We start from the raw sequence: 20,224 nt of genomic DNA on the forward strand, positions 1-20,224 counted from the left end.
CAAGTATGGACTGAGGGCTGGAATTCACAAGACTCCACATGACAAGGGCCTGAGGATTACACTTTATAAATACTGTCCCTTTTATCAGGCAGAAATCTTAATAAATTCTTACTAGGTAATGTTAGAAATTATTCAAATTACACACTGTAATTCTATTTTTAAAAGAAGAAAAAATCTTAACAGCCTGGATTATCTACAAAGCTTTATCATCACCATCTTTCCTTGCCCCAACCCACTCACTTGTCATGATATCAGGAAAATCCTATCTTTTGCATACTTCTTAACATGTTGACAGCTCCATTTTTGGGTGGTCAGGATCATGTTCAGTGATAATATGAAATTAAGCTAAAAGTCATCATTGCTCTCTTTAAAGGGAGAAGCTTTTTAATATAAAGAAGCAATATACTTCACTGGAAAATATCAAACCATAAATCTTCTTATGCTTTCCTTGGGGTGAATGAAAGAGAAATGTTGATTAAACAAAGTGGCTTTGGGGAAATCAAAGACTGTGATGGTAGATTGAGAGAGAGAGAGAGAGAGAGAGAGAGAGAGAGAGAGAGAGAGAGAGAGGAAGAAAAATCAGTGTTTTCCAGTTCCTACTGTGTTTGTCACCAAAGAGGCCCAGAGGGTTTCATTTGAATATCAAATGTCAGCATTGTGCACTGCACAAATGCTACCTTTTCCTTAGTGTAGGAGAAGAGTTCGCATGAGATGTTCCACCCTCTCTATCTGTATACATAACACAGACTTACAAACTGTCCTAACTGGCCAGTGACCTCTATCATAACACTTTTTTGTGTGGTAGAGAAAAATCAGAATAAGTAAGTGACCACTAAGTGGGCGATGTGCCTGAAGTTGGATTGCTGATGAGTAACGAAGCTGACCCACACTGTCGCTGTGGCTACTAAGTCTGCAAGGAGTCCTAGAGCGGACACGGGGTTGTTTTTGTTCTATGTAGGAAATCCCATGGTGTGTTTTACATAGAAAAATTAAACACATTGCTACATAACACAGAAAGACCTAACAATAGGTTTGAAAATTGCCTATCTGAACAGCCTTTCTCTCCCTTCTTTCTCATGAAGGTCTCTCATTCTTCGTGTGCTGGAACAGAGGCAGGAGACAGATGAGGGTTCAGGTCAAAAGGATGGTGTCATCCCTCGAAGCTGTGCATGTGCTCCGAGATCAGAAGATGGGTGCTGCAGCAGACTCTGGAGAACTGTTTGGAGTCCCAGATGCAATTCCATGAATATCATGAGTGCCTATTTTATTCTCTGAATGGGTCAACACAAAGGAAAGCAAAAGAAAAAAAATCTAAATTGCTGCTATTAAATGGCAGGCTGCCAGACATCGGAGAGAGCCCACACTGACACAATATCTCAGCTCTAAAGGGAAAATTGAAAGCCAAGATTCTGCATCTCTTCCAAATATCTAGCCAATCAGCCTCAAGGCTTCCACTCTCACACGTGTGACCTTCTTTCTAAGACACTCAGGAGTCATCCTGCAGATGCTCCAGGTGCAGATGGAGAAAGCGGGAGCTGGTGGCTTGGCACTAAAGGATAGCTTGTACCACGAGTAAAGTAGAGCCCACCCCCATCTCCCAGTCCTCATGTAGCGACAGAACCTTATACCTGGATAACACGCAATAGGAACAAAAGGGTATCCTCTGAGGGGCTCAGTGCTTCCTCTCTCACTTGTTTTCACAATGAAAAGTAATGGATGGAAGACAGAATCGATAGCAGAAATGGCGCATAGCCTATATATGCCCAACCTGCTCTGCTCCTTCAAGTCAGCGCTCTACAGAGGTGAAGCAGCGGGAGCCTGAAGTAGCATTTCTTCTTGCTCCATATGGACTTCCAGGGAACGTAGCTGTTGGCTACTGGATTGAATTCTGAATTGCAAGGATTTATTTTTGACATGGCCAGCCTGGCACGGCTGGAGATGACGCAGATGCTGAGTTAAGTGTAGCATTAGGAGTCCCCAGACCTAATATCTTCTTAATAAAGAATGTTGTTTTCACTTCAGACATAAAGGAAATTGTTTTTGTATGTGCCCAGAATGCAGCCCTGAGTCTATTGAGTTAAGATGTGGACTGGGGAGAAACCTAGTTAGGTTTGTGTACAGAATACTCCAACTTTTTGCACCTGCCCATTCGATGTGCTCTAGACCTGAGAAACTACACAAAGGAGGTGTGGGTGACACTGACAGGCTTAGGACTAGTAACATCAAACCACAAGGAGCAGAGCTGGCTGCCGAGAGCCAGTAAACTTGGCATTGCAACCTGACAGACTGTCCAGATGGCAACCGCCATTCAAGTGTATATTATATTTTGAATAGGATTTTCCCTTAAACCCCTTATAACTCTTTAAATTCTATAAAGAGATAAATCTTTGTGGTACATACAGAGCTTGCATTTGCCATCCCCCTGCCCCCTCCTAGAAATAACAAACCACTCAGCACAAGTAGTGAAAGGAATATATTGCCTATAGATGTTTAACTCTCTGTAGTAAAAGCTGCATACTGTCTGTGCATCTCACCATTATTTGTGCATATTCAACCTTAAACTATTATCATGTGTATTCAACGCTCTGTCCTTATACATATATCATGACCGGGAAGCATGAATTCATCATTTTACTTTTGTTTTCCTGGTCCTTTAAAGTCTAAAATTTCACTATACACGACAGCACCAAGTTATGATGTTGTATGAAGCCAATGGATTAGTGAGCAGCTACCATTTTCCAGGGTTTGGAAATATAAAAAAAGAAACACAGATAACATACAATATTGACCATTCTTCAACTCTAAATGTAACCATTCCTAGACCCAAGTTAAGACTTCTATTTGTGGTCTCACACTCTTAAGGTTCACTCCCTCTGATGTTCAAATAGGCTCTTCCCTGAAGTTAGCCAGATTTGCCAGGTACACTCTAAAACCATTATGCTGACAGCTTCATTTCATTGCCTTGAACACTGGCTTCTACCTGGATTTGGAGAGAGCAATGTAAAGTTGTATTCCACTAACATATGATCCAAGATTTGAATACCCTGAATGTCCTACATCAGAAGCATTGCCAGTTGAGGGACAGAAACCAACTGATCATAACAAACCATGCACTCATTCCCAAGGTTTCCTCCTGGACATGATACATATTTAGTTAGCCAGAGGAAAATTGATATAGCCATCCCTCCTACTAATTGGCTGCTGAACCATCATCATCCTGTAGGGAATGGCAGAAAATATTTGGAAATGATAGCACACTCTATTCCTCTATGTCATGATTCTAAACCTGTCAGTTATGAACATCAAACCTTCCATTAAATATCCTCCTGTCAATCCTTACTTATGTTAAGGTTCTTCAACAGAATTCTCTGTCCTTTCCATAGGAACATTTACACAGAAGATCATGTCCTGTGACCTTTAAGAGTTGTTTTGATTTTCATGACAGTTCTCTTGTGAGGTAAGTCATTGAAAAGAAGAAATGTTAAAATTTTTTGCATTGAGTTCAAGAGTAACCAGTTCTAGGCCCATTTGGTTCTTGATTAAGGCAAGTGCAAACAGAATGTAACATGAGGAAATCAAGTTAGATGCGATATTCCCAGAGAACAAACAAAATATTCTTAGTAGGAATATATTCGATTGGAAGTTTTCTTTCTTTTAAGAAACAACTTTTAAGGTATGTCAAAGACAATAAGACACACACACACACACACACACACACACACACACACACACACAATGATATGAACCATTACAATTAATGAACTGTAGTGAGAATTGGCCGAAATCACTTTGTTAATTATCCTCACTGCACACTGACGACAAGGACAGAAAGTTTGTTCTGAGCACTGATTCATGCTTGGTTGCTTACACACTCTATCTTTTTCCCTTTCTTCCTTTGTTTTAAACTTCTTGTCTGTATCACTATGAATTGAGTATGGGTCTTTCCTGTCTTGATACTTTACTACTGAGATACATACATAGTCCTTCTCTTCCACTTCCATTGTCTTTTTTTTTCCTTTGAGGGAGAACCTTACTAAGTTGCCTAGCTTTGCTTTAAAACAGTAACCCTCATGCCTCAGACTCATGAGGAACTAGAGTCACCTGCCCTTGGCAACAGGTCTGGCATCACATGAATCTTAAAGGATCCAGTTTTAAATTTGCCAAAATTCTCTGTCTAATGTAATGTCTTGATTGTAATTCTATAGAAACTGAGCTATAAGGATTTTTCCATTATCATTTGCATTTTGTTATTGACAAAAGGTTTCTCTGTGTAGGCTATCCTGGAACTTGGTTGGTAGACCAGGCTGGCCTCTAACTTAGAGAACGGCCTGATGGAGTGCTGGGGTTAAAAGCAAGTACCACCACCATCCAGCATCATCATTTACTTTGAAGAAAGAAGTTTGGCAGACTGATAGAACAGTTTGTTTTCTGGGAGATAAAATGGAATGCAATACAAATATGTTGCTCATCTATGGTTCAAAACCAGATATACAATTAGGAAATTAGAACAAAAGCTAGCAGATATGTAACCACATTAGGACTGCAAGGATCCACTTAATAACAATCGACTAATGACATCACATGTATTTATGTACTTGAAATCATTTCATTAGTCTGAAAATTAAGCATATGCTGCTACTGAGAAGAGGAACAAGAGAGACTGGTTTGCTCAGGAGACTGGTAATGGCACGCAAAGCTATTTATCTTGAGATTACAGGGCTGGCTTCCACTGAGAAGCTAAAGACAGTTATTGCTAGTTTATGGCCCATATGAAATGAACTATCATTATCAGTTAAGATGCTCATTTTAGCAGGCTGTCACCACAATGTGGGTTTGGAAAACTCAACGCCCATGTCTACCACTGGCAGTTTGAAGAGATAATAGAGTTTATTGAAAAGAATTCTTGGCTCCAACCCAGGGGATCTGAGGTCTAGTTCAAGTTGTGACTTTCAGAGTAAGTAACTTGTCTGTCACCTTTCTAGGGTGGGGCTGTGGTTGGGATGAGAAGGAAAAGGGCTCAGGTGATCTTCAAAATAACTTCTAGCCCTAGTGTCAGGTTGTTTCGTGGAAAGGAATGCACACTCTTGGGTATTCTGAGTAGGAGTTTTCTCTTTATTCTCCCCTGACCTACCTGCCAAATAGTCACTGGCTTTGCTTTCTGATTTTAGTCCAGGTTCATTTCCAGGGAAATGAAAGCTTTTCAGTTCCCAGTTCAGACGAGCAATTTACATATTATTTTTTAGTCTAGGACAGATTCAGGCTTAGGTATGTAGACTCTTAGTCAAAGATCTCTCCTCTCCTTTTCCTTACCCTTTCTTCCCTCCATTCACCTGCCCTCCACTCTCCTCTCTGTTTCTTTCCCTTTTCTCTTCCCTTCCCTCTCCTCTCCCCTCTTCTGCCCTTCTCTCCCCTCTCTCCCCTTCCCTCTCTTGTCCTCTGCTCTCTCCTTGTCTCTCTGACCCCTTTTTCTCCTCTCCTTCCCTCTCCTCTCATCATTTTTTCTTAACTTTTCTTGTATATAAGAGTCCAGCACACAGTATTCCAGGAAACTCCCTGAAGAAAAGTAATTTTAAGTGCATTTCTAAACCAATAAACTATATTTTTTTAATATGGCACCTTTTATTTATTCAAAAGAAAGTAGGTAGATGGGAGTTCTGAGACCATGCAAAAATTCAATGCTTATGACTTTTTCAAATGTGTATTGCTATTCATAAAGAATAGCTACCAGGCCAGGTCTCTTTGTTTATAGCCTATTTAGTTACACCATTCCTGTTGTCGTTTCCAGTCTTGACTTTCTCTATTCTCAGTAAAATCCTTAAACACCTTATTAGAAACACCTTTGTTTGAAATAATGGCATGATTTGTAGATGGCGGGAAAAATGATGCTTTATTTTCCCTTAAAATTTAGACTTAGGTGCTTAAAAAGTAAAGACCAGTGTTGAAGTCTTAGTGTAAAACTGCATCAACTACCAATTTGGGACAGGTGAGAAGACACTATTACAATTTCAAGCCACCAGAGTATAAAATACTTGAGTCCACCATTCAGATGGCTCTATGGCACTAATTTCATGGGCACTGGTATTCTAGTCTTCACAGAGGCAGACAAAGAAGCCGGCATCCATATCTTTTATGATGTTTATTCAAGGCCACACATGAGTTCAGATTTGCTTTCCGACTGAATAGCAGATTCTACTAACCGAGGAAATTCCCATCCCTGGTTATCCCTTCATGTAGTTTCAGGGAGGATTGGGCTTCATTTCAATACATCTGTTTTGAGATACTCATCAACTTACTAGGGTAAGTTTCCTTGCATGAATGAAGAAGTGAGACGATGAGATGTAGACTAGCAACAAATGCAGCCAGGTGTCTCTTTAAAAGTTCCCTTCCTACACAGCGAACTGCTTAGAGGCTTTGTATCCAGAACTTTTCCTTCATGTGCTGTGGAAGGAAATTCATGTCTACTTAGAGAAATGAAAAACATTCAAATGGAAGTTAGCATGGTGGTTATTGGGAGAGATCTTGGGCCTCGCACTTCTCAGCAACCTGTCTCTGTATAAGGGAGTTGGGTCTTAGATTCTACAACTGTAACGAGAAGACACCAGATATTATTTAAGGGTTTAGTTTATACTTTATTCCCAATGATGTGCAGTTCAGTGGTTAGCTATCTTGAGCACACACACAACATGTGGAACACATGCTGTGATTTCCCATTGGTCATTCATTCCTTTTACCCTACATTCCTGCTCATGGTAGCCAGCCACTGCTTGGTTCACAGGCAGGAGCACCTGGCCAACATCTTTACAATCTTGAGAGCTTTGGAGAGTTCTGGAGTTCCTTTATGCAGCATCAGTAAATCTATTACATTTAAATAAAGCCTACACTGTCTGCTTTGATCAGTTCTAATCATAAACCTTGCAATTTGTGTCCTCTGAATTATAGATGTGGTCCATTTTGTTTTAAACACACCAGATTCTCCAAAACCTTCCCCAGATTTACTCTTTGGTTTATAGGAATGAAGAACTGGACTGTGATCCATTACCACTGCACGGGGAATTGATTTGGGGGAAAGATCTGCGATTATAGGATAGAATGTGAATGGGGATGGTTTGGGCCAATCTCAGCTCTGATTTCTCCACTTGTGTGCGGTACAGTGTGAGTGACAAGGGGCGTGAGGAGTGCTTCATAAGATGTAAAAAGAACTGATTGATTTATCGATCTAAGGAAGACAGTCTCCTTGACGGAGACATGCTGTCAAACAGTGGCAGGATGCGAGGCTAAAAGCCCTCCAGACTGATTACTCTACCTGGCACCTGATCCCTCATCACAGTGTCAGGTGAAGAGTTCTGGAAATGTACTCACAGCTGCATTAATGAGATAGGAGGAGAGCAAACAAGGAGCCCAGGTCAGCCACAGCTCTGGCTGGGAGAGGCTTTCCCAGGGCTTTGAGTTTCCACAAAGCAGCAAGTCCCTTAGACAGTGTGAAACACACGGTCTGGCAATGAGACAAAAGAGCTAATTCACCTGCAACTGTCTGTAGCTGCAATGACACCTCAAGGTGCTGGCTTCCTGATTGGCTTTTCCCATCAGTCATTCTTTCTAGAAGAGAGGCAATTCCAGTGTGAGCGCTTACACCACTGGAAAATGCTGTGTCGATAGTCTAAGACACACCCCTGGAATAGGATTCAACGCACTTCCCTCCTTAACTGAGTTGGAGAATCTCCAGGCACAAACATCTGTGCATCTTATCATGAAGATCCAAAGGAGAACTTAAAAGGAAAACCCCTACAACCTCACGATGTGATCTTTATCCACCTGCTTTACACAGAAAGTCACAGCCAAATCAAACACCCAGTGAAAATGAGGACGGCACCTCAAAGCTAACATGAGAAAAAAATAATAAAATAAGTAAATACAGAATAATCATAGACTTTTATGACAGGAGATGGAGAGATTTCATAGTGTTTAAGAATACTTATTGTTCTTTCCAAGGAAGTCAATTTCCAGTACCCTGTAGCGTTTCCCAAACATCTGAACTTCAGTTCCTGGGTATTTAACACCCTTACTTCCTCAGCAGAATTCTCTGGGCACTGGGCACAAAGGTAGTGTGTGTGTGTGTGTGTGTGTGTGTGTGTGTGTGTGTGTGTGTTTCAGCAAAACACTCATATACAAAAAATTAGAATGAATACAAGTAGGCCAAAAGCATATAATTTTTTAAAATTCTCATGCAATCTGTGGCAAGTACAGTTACATTATTTTGAAAGATAATCATTTAAAAGCTTGACACATTAAAAGAGAAATTAGCTATCTCCAAATACTAAAAGAATATATGTTTAGTATAAATGTTTTCTGTGCTCTGGGGGGTAAAGGATTATGTAGAGAAGTGGAATATTAAATCTGTTAGTCCATCATTTCTAGCACTAAATTACAAACCACAGATTTTTACAAAATTCTATAATTCTAAAGTGAAAAATTGTAGGTACATACAGAAAGTTAAAGTTAATGAAGTAAGAGAATTCTTCCCTCAATTATCTTACCCATCGGAAGCAAAACTCCCACCATATATTAATGTAGGAGGAGATGGGATTTGAACTTCTATTCTCCACCATTTCTGTTGTATTATGACTATATATTCAAACTCTCTAGGCATCTATATTTTTCTACTGGCTATAAATGTATTAAATTATATCTTACCAATAACAGCAGCAGTATGAACAGCATCAACAAGAACAAAATCTATAATAAATCTCCACCTTCTCCCAATAGTAACGATAAAATCAACTGTTCATCATTTACCTTAATGCCCTGATATAACTAGATAGCCAGTCAGTGCCCAATTATAATAGGTCTCCTTTGTTCCTTGGGAGTAATAATATTATATATAGAGCACTGAGTATAAATCTAGAAAATATGCCCTAATTTTAAATGTAACATGAAAGATTGAAGGAATGGTCTTGGGACAGATGGAAATTACAGTAAGAATAAGTTTCTAGCTGGATGACAATAAAATCTGACAAAATAAACCCTTTATCAGTCACAATGTAAAGAGGAATGGTGACTGCTGAATTTGTCTCTGAGGGTAACCCTTTGGATGGAGCAAGAGTCCCTTCAGGCAGTTTCATAACTGACTGAACATTTCTGCACAAGGGATTTCGAATAGATCTGTGAGCTTTGGGGGTGGGGGGAAGGAAAAGAAAAACTGTTGTCACTCATTTCTAACTGAATTTATCATTAACTTCAATTATGGATTCATTAAAAATCTGTAGTGGTATTAAGATTATATTTGAAGACATTTATAGAATCACAGACACTTTCACAGTTTCATATTATAGAGCTTAGAATCCTACAGGTTTTCAATATAATACGCAATTTTCACTCCTACCTATTGGGAAGTTTGAGCACAATTGAAACTCGCTTAAAAGCTTTTGCTGCCTACTGTATCAGTAAATGTCAGATATATATCATAAGTTTTATATTTTGGTAATTACACTGGGAAATAATTGGTTTATTTCCAATTACTCCTTGAAGTGTTGACAGAATCAAGTGGAGTTCCGACACCATTGTGTCAGCCCTCAGAAAAATAAACAGAGGCAGGAAGTTCTGAAGAGAGAGGTCTCCAGCATTTTTGTCTCACTGTAACCATCACAAAACATTGGAAAAAGCACAGGTTTGAACACAGGTCACCAAAACTTCATAAAAAAATAATTCTGCAAAGACATTTGTCCCACAACTACTTGTTCAGCCTCGACTGGTGCAACCCTTATTATTGCTCCTGTAGTCAAGGGTTATACTTTCAAGGATCATATGCAGTGCTTCAGAGTATTGCTTTTTAAAATGGACTCTTACCCACTCTGGGAGTATGTCCAAACTTTGCTATTCCTGTACCATTTCCTAAATCCTAACATTGTTATGGACAGGTGCTCTCTGAGCATTACCAAGGTAGACATGTTTGGTTTCAGAAGTGGGTTAAGATGTACTGCCACCTTAGAGAGAGGCATTTGACTAGGGACATGATGAAGATGATGGAGTGCCTGCATTGAGCCCTTTGTGGACTCTATTTACCTTTCACTGATTTGGGAAATAGGTTATTAGCTTGAATTCGCTTCTTTTGGTTTTATGTGGGAACTGATTTGATTAAGACCTCCTTAAGCAAAGGTCCTTGGAAACATCATGTTTGCCTTTCCTAGAAAGCATTTTTTTCCTAGTGAAATGGTTCTCTCCTAGTGATAACTCAGATGTCAGGAGAATTTATTCTCTGTAAGCACTTCAGTATCACCAGTGTGTGGTCCTGTAGTTTTCTATCCATTTCAATACTTTGAGTCACATAGATGAATTGACTTTTCCTGAATTTTCGGTTTTAGCTACTTTGATTCAATTATCTGCCCTGATAAATAACTTGATGCTTTAATTTTTAAAAAGTAATCATTTCTAACATGTTTTATTTGATATGGAGTCACGCCACTCTTCCCTTCCTTTTTCTACCTCCAGTCCATTTTCAGCTATTCTCCCTTGAACCACTCCCATACTGTCATATTGTATGTGTTGTGTGTGGGGGGAAGGTTAGCCACTGGGCTGTGGGATACACTTCTAGTGAGGCAAAAAGCAGGGAGTGTTTAACTCTATCTCCAGGTTACACTGCCGTTGAGTTGGGTGTTGGGCTTTAGGGAAGTGGCTAAACACTGCTCAGGGGGTATGAAAACACAGTATAAGAAGGGAGAGGCAACAGTTGGGGATCCCTGACACCCTGGGTGTCCAGATGCCAATGAGGTGTCGCACAGATGAGTTAGGAATGTAGAATGGTGTCAACGGGCCTGTGACAAGGCCAGGACCATTGCAAGCACATGGGCTGAGGACAACAATGAATCCAGTGCTAGGAAAATGGGAGCTCCAGCTTAGCTCACCTATGATGGTAGCAGTGGTTGCAAGCTCAGAGAAGCCTTCTGAGGTAAACTTAGGCTGTGCTCTGGAGGGAAAGACCTTCTCCATGCTCCCCATGGCAATTCAATGGAAGAGACAGTCCATGTTTATCCGTACCGATTATGGAAAGTAGATGCATGTCAACTTCTCAGGATGGAGCACAGATGAAATACTTTTTGCAGGGAGGAATGTCCGGGAAGCAAAGATTATTGGCTTAACCCTCAGTGCCTCTAATTTTATGAGTTCTGACTTTTTATGTTTTCTTCAGTTATTCCATTCAAACTCTATTTGAATTAGCATGGAGAACTCTGTCCTGGGCTGTGTAGCCACAGGTCACGTTTCCTTATGTGGGAACTGTGGAATGTGTTCAAGGCCGGAAATCTAATAAGGATCAGGGCGGTGCCTACTGTTCCGAGTGGGTACCTGCGGACCAACTCTACCTTACCAAGTGTCCTGGCATGGTCCGTTGTCCCACAACATTGATTACATCTTATTCCTACATTATTATTGCTACACACACACACACACACACACACACACACACACACACACACACACGCACTCATACTACAAACTACAGATGACTGAATATGCTTTTGTCGTTTGTGTATATATAACTTCAAGTTTGACACTCGTCTAGACAACACACCTCTGGACACTCCTTTGGACAACAAATATGGAGGCTCATACTTTGCGGAGGATAATTCTATATTCTTAAGATTCCTTACTTTCTGATAGTTCTTCGTCTAAGGGTGAGACCCCTTAAGGTTTACCTTCTTCAATATTAACAAGTCCAATGGTTGACATTGCTCCTGTTTTGTGTATGCAACCGTTTCTAGATAGGACTATTTCATAACAAACTTCCTTGTATGCCGGCTCTCACACCCCCTCCCCACAAGCCCATGATGTTCCTTGAGCCATGAATCCTAAAACTGTAATGTAGCTATATCCCTTAGGATATATGCCAGACTTACAGAATTAGGAGAAATTATTCTGTTTGTCAATATTACAAATGTTATTTGTAGCATGTGCAGATGTTCTTAAAGGTGAGGAAATTCACTACTGTTTCTGATTATCCAAGAGATGCTATAACAAACAATTGTTGAGATCTGTCAAATGATTTCTCTATATTAATAAATATAATCTCGTAAACTTTCATGAATTAGCTTGCAATCAAAGGCAGATTACACTGGTTTGTTATCAAACATAAAACCAGCATAATATCAAATTGCATAAACAGCATTTGGTCATGGTGTTTTGATATATAGGTTTAATGTGAATATATGTTTAAATATACATCTACATATATTTTATGTAAATTAATTTATATACATTATTTCTATAGCTAATACATTTCATAGAGTTGATAGAAAGTAACTTGCTCTCTGTTTTGTTTGCTTTTTGGAAGACCTTTTGCAGAGTTTGTGTTAAGTTTTTATACATGTCAAAGAATTGTCTAAAGAAACATTCTGCCTTAAAGATTGCTTTGGAGAATTTTTAAAATTACAAATTCTTTTACTAGGTCTATGAGAACCACCATTTCAGTTTCTTGATGTGCGAGTTGCATTTTGTCATTTTGAGAAATTGGTACTATCATTTAAGATAAGAAATTTGCTGGCGTAGTCCTTTCTTATATCTGCTTAGCATCCTTTCCCTATCTAGAACATGTTCAGTGGTACCCTTTGTTTCTTTTCAAGTGTACAAAACATTTTTCTCTAGCATCTGTCTGTCTATCTATCTATCTATCTATCTATCTATCTATCTATCTATCATCTTTCTACCTATCATCGATCATCTTCTATCAACTTTGCTGGTTGTTAACATTGTCCTTTCATCTTTGGGTAAGACTGTTGACTTCAACAAAGACCATTATGGCTGCATGGAAAGGACTTTACCTGGAAAAGCCCTCTCCCTGACGCCTGATCCATTTTAGTGGGTTTTCATGTTGCATTTCTTTCTTTCTTTTTTTTTTCTGTTTATTTCAGTTTTCTAGTGTTCTGGGTAGTCAGATTTTTCAGATATTTCCCCACACCTTACAGCAAAGTCATTTGGAATGTCACACTTTGCACAAAGCACTGTGTTAGCCAGTCATATACTGCATCTTCATCTTCCTTCAACTTAATATATTTTTTAAATTTTCCGTTGGGGCATCTTCTTTGATTTATAGACCGTTTAGAAGTGTGTTGCCCTGGGTTCGGTCCCCAGCTCCGAAAAAAAAAAAAAAAAAAAAAAGAAGTGTGTTGCTTAGCTATAAGAGTTCTGACTTTTTATTTATCTTCAGTTATATTGCATTCAAATTCTAGTCCACTGAGCCAAAGATATACATTTTGCATAATTTTATTCATATAAATGTGTTTTGTGACACAGGATGTGGTCTGTCTTGGTATGTATCCCATGGACAATTAAAACTGTGCATTTTTATGGTACTGTGTTGGGTGTCCTATTCATTAGGATTGAGGATTTTTGCCTGATATCACTGATACTTTGCCTCCATGAATTTTATCACTGCATAAGGAAGGCATTTCAATAACCACCCACAGTTGTGTGTCTGTCTGTTTCTCCTTTCACTTCTATCTTATTTAGGTGAGGGTGTTATATGGTGCATATAAAACCTACTGAGGATTGCTTTTTCTAACTGTTGATTTTTTTTTTGGCTTTGTTTCTGGTAATTTATTGACCCTGAAATATCTTTTATTTGGTGTTAATATAGACATTTTACTCTCTCATTTTATATTTGTATATCACATCATTTTCCACCCCTTTCTTCCAACTTACTTGTATTATTGTACATGAAATGTATTTATTTATTTTAGATAAGTTATAGATAATTTATGATTTTAATTCTTTTAGTTTTTTTTAAACTTAGAATAGTTTTGTCACTTACCTCTAAAGCAATCATTTCATACATTAGAAATTAACTATGGTATATTTATTGGCTTTTTGTCTTCTCTGTCCCTTTGTCTATTTATTTTCCTTTTTAATTACTGTTCTCTGGATTGCACCAGTTATTTTAAAACTTCCATTGCCTGGAGTATCATAAAGTTAACTTTTTGTGTATCTTTGTAATTCAAGGCATATGTAGTACATACTGAACACATCACATCTAAGCTTATTGACATCAATAAAGCATAGAAACTCTAACTTTATGTTTCTTTACTCTAGTTTATAACATAGACATTTAAAATACATTTACTCAAACTTAGAGCAGTGTTAGAATGTGTTATATGTATGTCAACTGTCAAGTATAATTTTGAAAAATAAAATGTAGAGAAAATTTGCAATCAATATTTTAATAAATTTGCCATTATTTTAGGATTGGTCCTCCTACTACAAGTTCTCATTAGTACTTCACTGAAAATTTCTGAATTTTATTTCATTCCTTTTTTTTTTTTTTTTTTTGTCTTTTGGAAACAGAGTCACTATGTAGACTAGGTTAGCCTTGAACTCAGACAGGTTCTCCTGCCTCTGCCTTCTGAGTCCTGATGTTAAAGTCACTGCTCCATGCCCTTTGTCCTTACTAAAGAATATCTTTAATGAATATTGGTCTCTGACCTGATTTTTCTTTTGCCTTTTATTTTCACATGCTACTTCTTATTAGTCTTCATGGGCTCTATTGAAAATTCTATTACCATTAAACTTTTTCACCAATGTAAAGGTTGCCATTTTGTAGCTGTCTTGCTTTCAATATATTTTGCTGTGTTTTCAGTTTTCTAAGTTTTAAGTACACCATACCTAACACATTTGTTGGATGTAGCTGTTGTAGCTATATAGGGCTCAAATCAACTATTTTTTTACATGTTTTAACTTCATTCATTTTTCTAAGTTTGGCCATAACATCTTTGAGTAATTTTTTTTCAGCCCTGCCTCAGTTCTTAACTAGCATCATGGCTCCAACTCTTTTTCAATTTTTTTTTCATATTCCAAATGGATACTTTCTGTTGTTCTATGTAAGAAGCCATTTGATTGGTCCTTCTGATATTGAACCTATTCAGTGGGGTTTATGCTTTTTTATTGCTAGTGCATTCTGTTTGTGATTTTTGTTTCCCTTTTATTGACTTCTAGCTTATTGACACCTTCATGACCCTTCTCTCTTAAGAGCCTCATTTTCTTGGCAGAGACTCTGTTTCCAGAGAACTTGTAATTGTTCATTGAACCATTTTAATGGTGACTTTATTAAAACGTTTGTGAGAAAATATATGGTCTATGTCATCTCACTGTTGGTGTCTATTGATTACTTTTTAATTGAACTAAAATGAAAAGTGATTGAAACATATGCTTTTGCTTATTTTTTGAAATGATGGATACTATATAAACATCTCTGAACGGCATTCCTCTGGCTCTAATCCAGATTAGGATGGAGAAAGAGAATTTTATTACTAATGCAGGTGTAGATATCGTGAAGATCTACCCTTTCTTCACTGATACTTCAAATAAGTTGAAGAATAGGACTTACTGAAATTCTGTATGTAAACATTCATTGTGATGACCAGAAGAGTTAAGATTTCCTAGTTCAGCCATTGCTAGTGCAGTTGTGGTGGACTCATATTTTTTTCTATGATAGTGGCCATAGCCAAGTACTTATTGACTTTTTGTCGTTAAGGATGTCTTTTCCTAATTCATTGCTCTTGTATATAGGAGTAAATTGTTTTATTTTTCATTTTTTGTTTGCAACTTTTGGCAGTTTGAGGTTTTTAATTTCTTCAATTCCAATAGCAATCATCAAACTTTCACATCATTCTTTCAGGAACCTAATCAGTCACCCTTCTAGTTTTATATCCTATCACTCATCACGCATAACACATCATCTATCATCTATCATCTATTATATGTCATATATCTTGGCATTTTATTGTATGTAGTTGGAAGATGAAGAAAATGCCTTGATTTCATCTCACCAGTACTCAGAGTTTATTCATTAACAATTAGTTTATAAATAGGTACATTAGCTGAATCAAGCTGCTATTGGGTGCTGAGACACACAGCAGTTAAGAGGATTCTCTCCAGGGAGTTTCTTAGACTGGGCATCTACAGACTCTCTCATATTTTCTTGTTGAAGACTAACTGATCAGATCAGAGTTTTTGCCTTTATGTCATCTATTGTACCTGCCTGTGACTGACACCAAAAGTCTAGGTCCCTTGACCTTTCATGAAATCTACTGATGAGTCAGACTCAATACCCAGATTGGATCAGAAATCCCAAGTAGAGGCAATTTTGGCATTTATGGGAAAATTTGCTAAAATAATTTCCCTGGACAAATAACTTTTAAAATTATTATTCAAGTGATCCTTTTGTAGACATTGGGATAACACAAAATTAATTCATCCCTTTAGAAACATCTCTTGCTAAAGGAGCATAAATATTAATGTCTCTTAAAACTCACAATCCACTTGAAAATTGGTGTAGTTGCTCTTTGCCTCTGGAAACACATTTCAATTGAGGAAGAAAAAAGGGGCAGCTAACTGTTCCACATTCAGGTAGTTCTCCATATCTCTATTATGATATGGAAACTTATTAAAGTCTTAAAAATATTAAAAGTTCTTTTTATGGAGCAACATTTTAGTGTTAGTTGCCACTGTTATACTAGCTGAACTGAACAGAATAACAAAGATAAAAAGTTGAAAGAAGAAAGAAAGAAGGAAGGAAGAAAAAAGAAATAAAGAAGGAAGAAATGATGAAAAGACAGCTTGAATAGGTGGCGGTCCTTCAGCAAGGAGAAAGTAGGTCCTATTCTCCAATGTTCTGAAGCTCCTATGGGACTCTATATGTAAGCTGTAGCACTTTAAAGTTTAAAAATGAAGGTGTTACTCAAGTCAAAATAAAATTGATTTTTTTCTAAAAATGTAGTGGGAATAAGATTTATGATTGAAAAATTATATTAGAGTAATTAATTTGTTTATTCACCAAAAAGCTGATCTTGGATTCCTTGTAAATTAAATTATCTGCAAGGACGCAGTCATGAGAAGGACAAGAGTGAATTCTAGTAAACTCAGAAAGAATAGCTAAGTCAGGACTAATAGTAAGCCCATGATGCCTTCCCATTCATCAACTGCATATTATATTTTTCAGAAAAAAAACACTGTTTATTTTGGGTTGAGATGATGTGCCTCACCAAGAAAATGAATATTAAAAGTAGAAAACTGTTGGTTGTCCCGCGCGAGACTTCCCGCCGGCAGGAAACCCGCGGGTACATAGAAATCCTTACTGTGACCAACTTTATTAATCTTAGAAGAGGAAGGGCCCGCCGCGCCAACATGGCGCGCTTATAAACACTCTAGTGCGGCGCATCCACACCTGATTGGTTGTTTACCCATGATCTCATAAGGCACGCCCCGGAGTGGGCAAAGACCTGGCACGAAGGCACTCTTGCACATGCGCACAGTTAACTTCCTGAAAGGGAGCCGGCTGGCGGGGCGAAGGCTGGTGCCATCTTTTAATGGCAGAGGCTATCCTGGCCTTCTACGTGGGGTGCAGTGGAAGCCAGCGCCATCTAGTGGTGGCGAATGTTGTTGCGGCCCTCTACAGTTGGTAATATAATTCATCTTTTTCTGACCAGACCTAAGCTTTATCCCTGCTTCCGGTTAGCCAAACTATACAAAATTAAGGTGTAAACTATCATTGCCTTGAACACTAGGGAAAAAGAAATCCAATATTAGACTTATAGCTATAATCTTTGTAGTTGGGCAACATTAGGATTTGAAATTTAATGAGAGGGTGGAAACCAAAGGAAAGTGTGATCGTGAATGCCCATCCCCCATGGATTCATATGTCTGAATAATTGGTCCCTGTAGGTGAAAGTATTTGAGAAGATTCGGATGTGTGGAGACATGCTTCCTTGTAGAGCAGGCTTTGATCTTACTAGTGAGCTTCCTCTGCCCGTGTGCTTGTATCTCAAGATGGGAGCTCTCAGCTACTGTTCCCATAACATGTCAGCCTACCTGCTGCTTGTGCTTCTTACCATGATGGTTATAGACTTTAATCCTCAAACCTTAAGGCCCCAATGAATTTTCTTTTATAAATTTCCCTGTTCATGGTGCATTATCATAGCAACATTACAGTAATTTCGATATATGGCAAGGCACGTTAACCTATTTTTGATAGTGGGTACCTTAAATATTACTTCAGCATTTCTGGTTCCCAGAAGAGAGCAAGGGTATTTGGAGCTCAAACAAAAGGAGGCCAGAATTGAGGTGATATTCACAGCCTCCACAGATTCAGCTGGCAACTGGTGATCTTCATACACAGATGGATATGGAAATAAATATATATTTGCAGATAAAAATACAATAAAAATTACAGATTTCTCTGTACCAGTGACTACACATGCTCTCCCATGCCTCTGAGCTGGAGAGGAAAAACTGGAGAGCTGCAAAGGTAAGCTTACACTCTTCCCTAGTATTCCAGATCCAGATGGCTAGACAAGACTACATGAGAATCAAAAAGACTGGTGGAAAATATGATATCAAAAGATGATTTTGTACAAGATCTGTATGCAAAATAATATCGCTGGCCTACATTACACAATCATAAAAAACAGTGTAAGGTCAGATTATCTTACTCTGTGTGATTGATAGAAGACATCTGGGTTGTTTGATAATGATATGAGGAACTCACTTAAGGTTCAATATCATGACATTTTAGTTCATATTCAGTAATCTCCAAAGCTAGTAAAACTAGCTGTGCATTTTTCTAATACAGTCTACAAAACACATCAGAGGTCACAAGACATGGAGTTTGCATTAGGAGCTCTGTGGCCCTCAGTCAGAGAACCACCTCCCATTCTTCGTTTCATCATTCTGCTCAGCCAGTTGGAGAACTTGTGTCTGCTCTATGATTCTTTCTCATGATCCCTCCTTTCATTAAAAGAAATCTCAGGAAATATTGTTTCAAGACAGCATACTTTCTTTCCCATGACTTCTATGGATAGGGAATGTGGTCAAAGCAAAATAGAAGGGCAAATGACAAGAAAGAAATGAAGATGGTTGGACTCTCTCACATTATTGTACCCAGAGAACCTTAGAAGAGGCTCTATGGAATGTTCTTTTTACTACATTGCAGGGCAGATGATAGACCTGGAAGCGCTAGAAATTCTGAAACTCTATAAAGCATGATGTTATCAATAATGCATGCCTTCTCCACAGCTTGGTGAAAATAAATTTTTAATATGCCCAGTTTTAAAGAGGAAAACAAGTTTGGGCTGGAATGTTTTTCACCGTGTTGATGCTCCTGTTCATATATAACATGCTCCCATGATTTTTATGCTATCTACACTGTGTAACACCCTGATATGGGTGATCATGCTTCCACCAAAACAAAGATGCCTTAGGTTCTCAGTAGTTCTGAGGACAACATAGGATAGTGTTATTTTTAATCCAAATGTTCTTGAGATAGGAAGCCGTCCCAGAGATATTCCTCTTCATCTCTTCATACTGCATTGTATAGTCAAGTTATAGCTTTGACTTGGTCATTTGTACCCCTAACATAGGCTCTCTAGTTGCTTTGAAATATGACCTGTTATTAAGATCATATGAGAAGTTAAGGTTCAGGTAGGTTTAGTATCACCCTAGCTCAACGGAAATACTAATGTGTCTTGATGCAATATCATTAAGTCTTTATGATTGTATAAAAGCAACAGTGGGAATCATAAGTGAGATATAATATCCTTCAGATGAAATTTGGAAAGCTGGTCTTCACCAAGCCTCATTTTTAAGCTGCAGGATGTGCACATAATGCATGTTAGTGCATTATATTTGTGTGCTTTACTGTACCCCAAAACATCTCTCTAAAACCTACTTTAACAATATATCAGAGTCACCCTTTATTTGATGGTACTGCAATTAGTAGAGAGATAATAATACTTATTCAAATTAAGGAACTTAAATGAAATCCAAATGATACTTGGACTTGACTCATGTTCTTCTAGTAACAAATGCTACCTAATTCTCTGTTTCACACAGGGTTTGAAAGAACCATGAGACTACCCTGAGGTCCTTTAGATGCTATTAAAATGCAAACAGAAGAGGGTTGAGCTGACATTAAAGAGACATGATTTTGAACTCGCATTTTGCTTCACCTGTAGAAACTCTACTTTTAAAGAATAGTTACTGTTATAATTTTCATGAGTGTTCTCTCTGCATAGCTAGAAGAGGATGCTGATCCTCGGCAATAGAAGTTAATAGGTATAGTGGATCTCCATGTTGGAGCTGGGAACCGAACTTGGGTCCTCTGGAGAAGCTACAACTGCTTTAAGCTACCAAGCTCCCTTTCCTGCCTTGAAGAAGCTTCTGTTTTGTCTTTTGCTCCCCACAGTAT

General features: G+C 38.2%; 2 protein-coding genes across 3 annotated transcripts in view; one reads left to right on the top strand and one right to left on the bottom strand.

The window, feature by feature from the left end:
- The window catches only part of Lsamp (limbic system-associated membrane protein), a 2,169,253-nt gene that overhangs the window by 1,768,499 nt on the left and 380,530 nt on the right, over window positions 1-20,224 (bottom strand). The window lies entirely within an intron of this gene.
- Window positions 1-20,224, top strand: part of LOC134481073 (uncharacterized) — a 53,391-nt gene that overhangs the window by 8,101 nt on the left and 25,066 nt on the right. Inside the window, exon 3 of the mRNA XM_087577347.1 lies at window positions 11,247-11,375. Within this exon, the coding sequence (XP_087433473.1) occupies window positions 11,247-11,375 (129 nt within the window). The remainder of the gene's footprint in view (window positions 1-11,246; window positions 11,376-20,224) is intronic.

Source organism: Rattus norvegicus, chromosome 11 (genome assembly GCF_021556685.1).
Source record: "Rattus norvegicus strain SHRSP/BbbUtx chromosome 11, alternate assembly SHRSP_T2T, whole genome shotgun sequence".
NCBI lineage: Eukaryota > Metazoa > Chordata > Mammalia > Rodentia > Muridae > Rattus > Rattus norvegicus.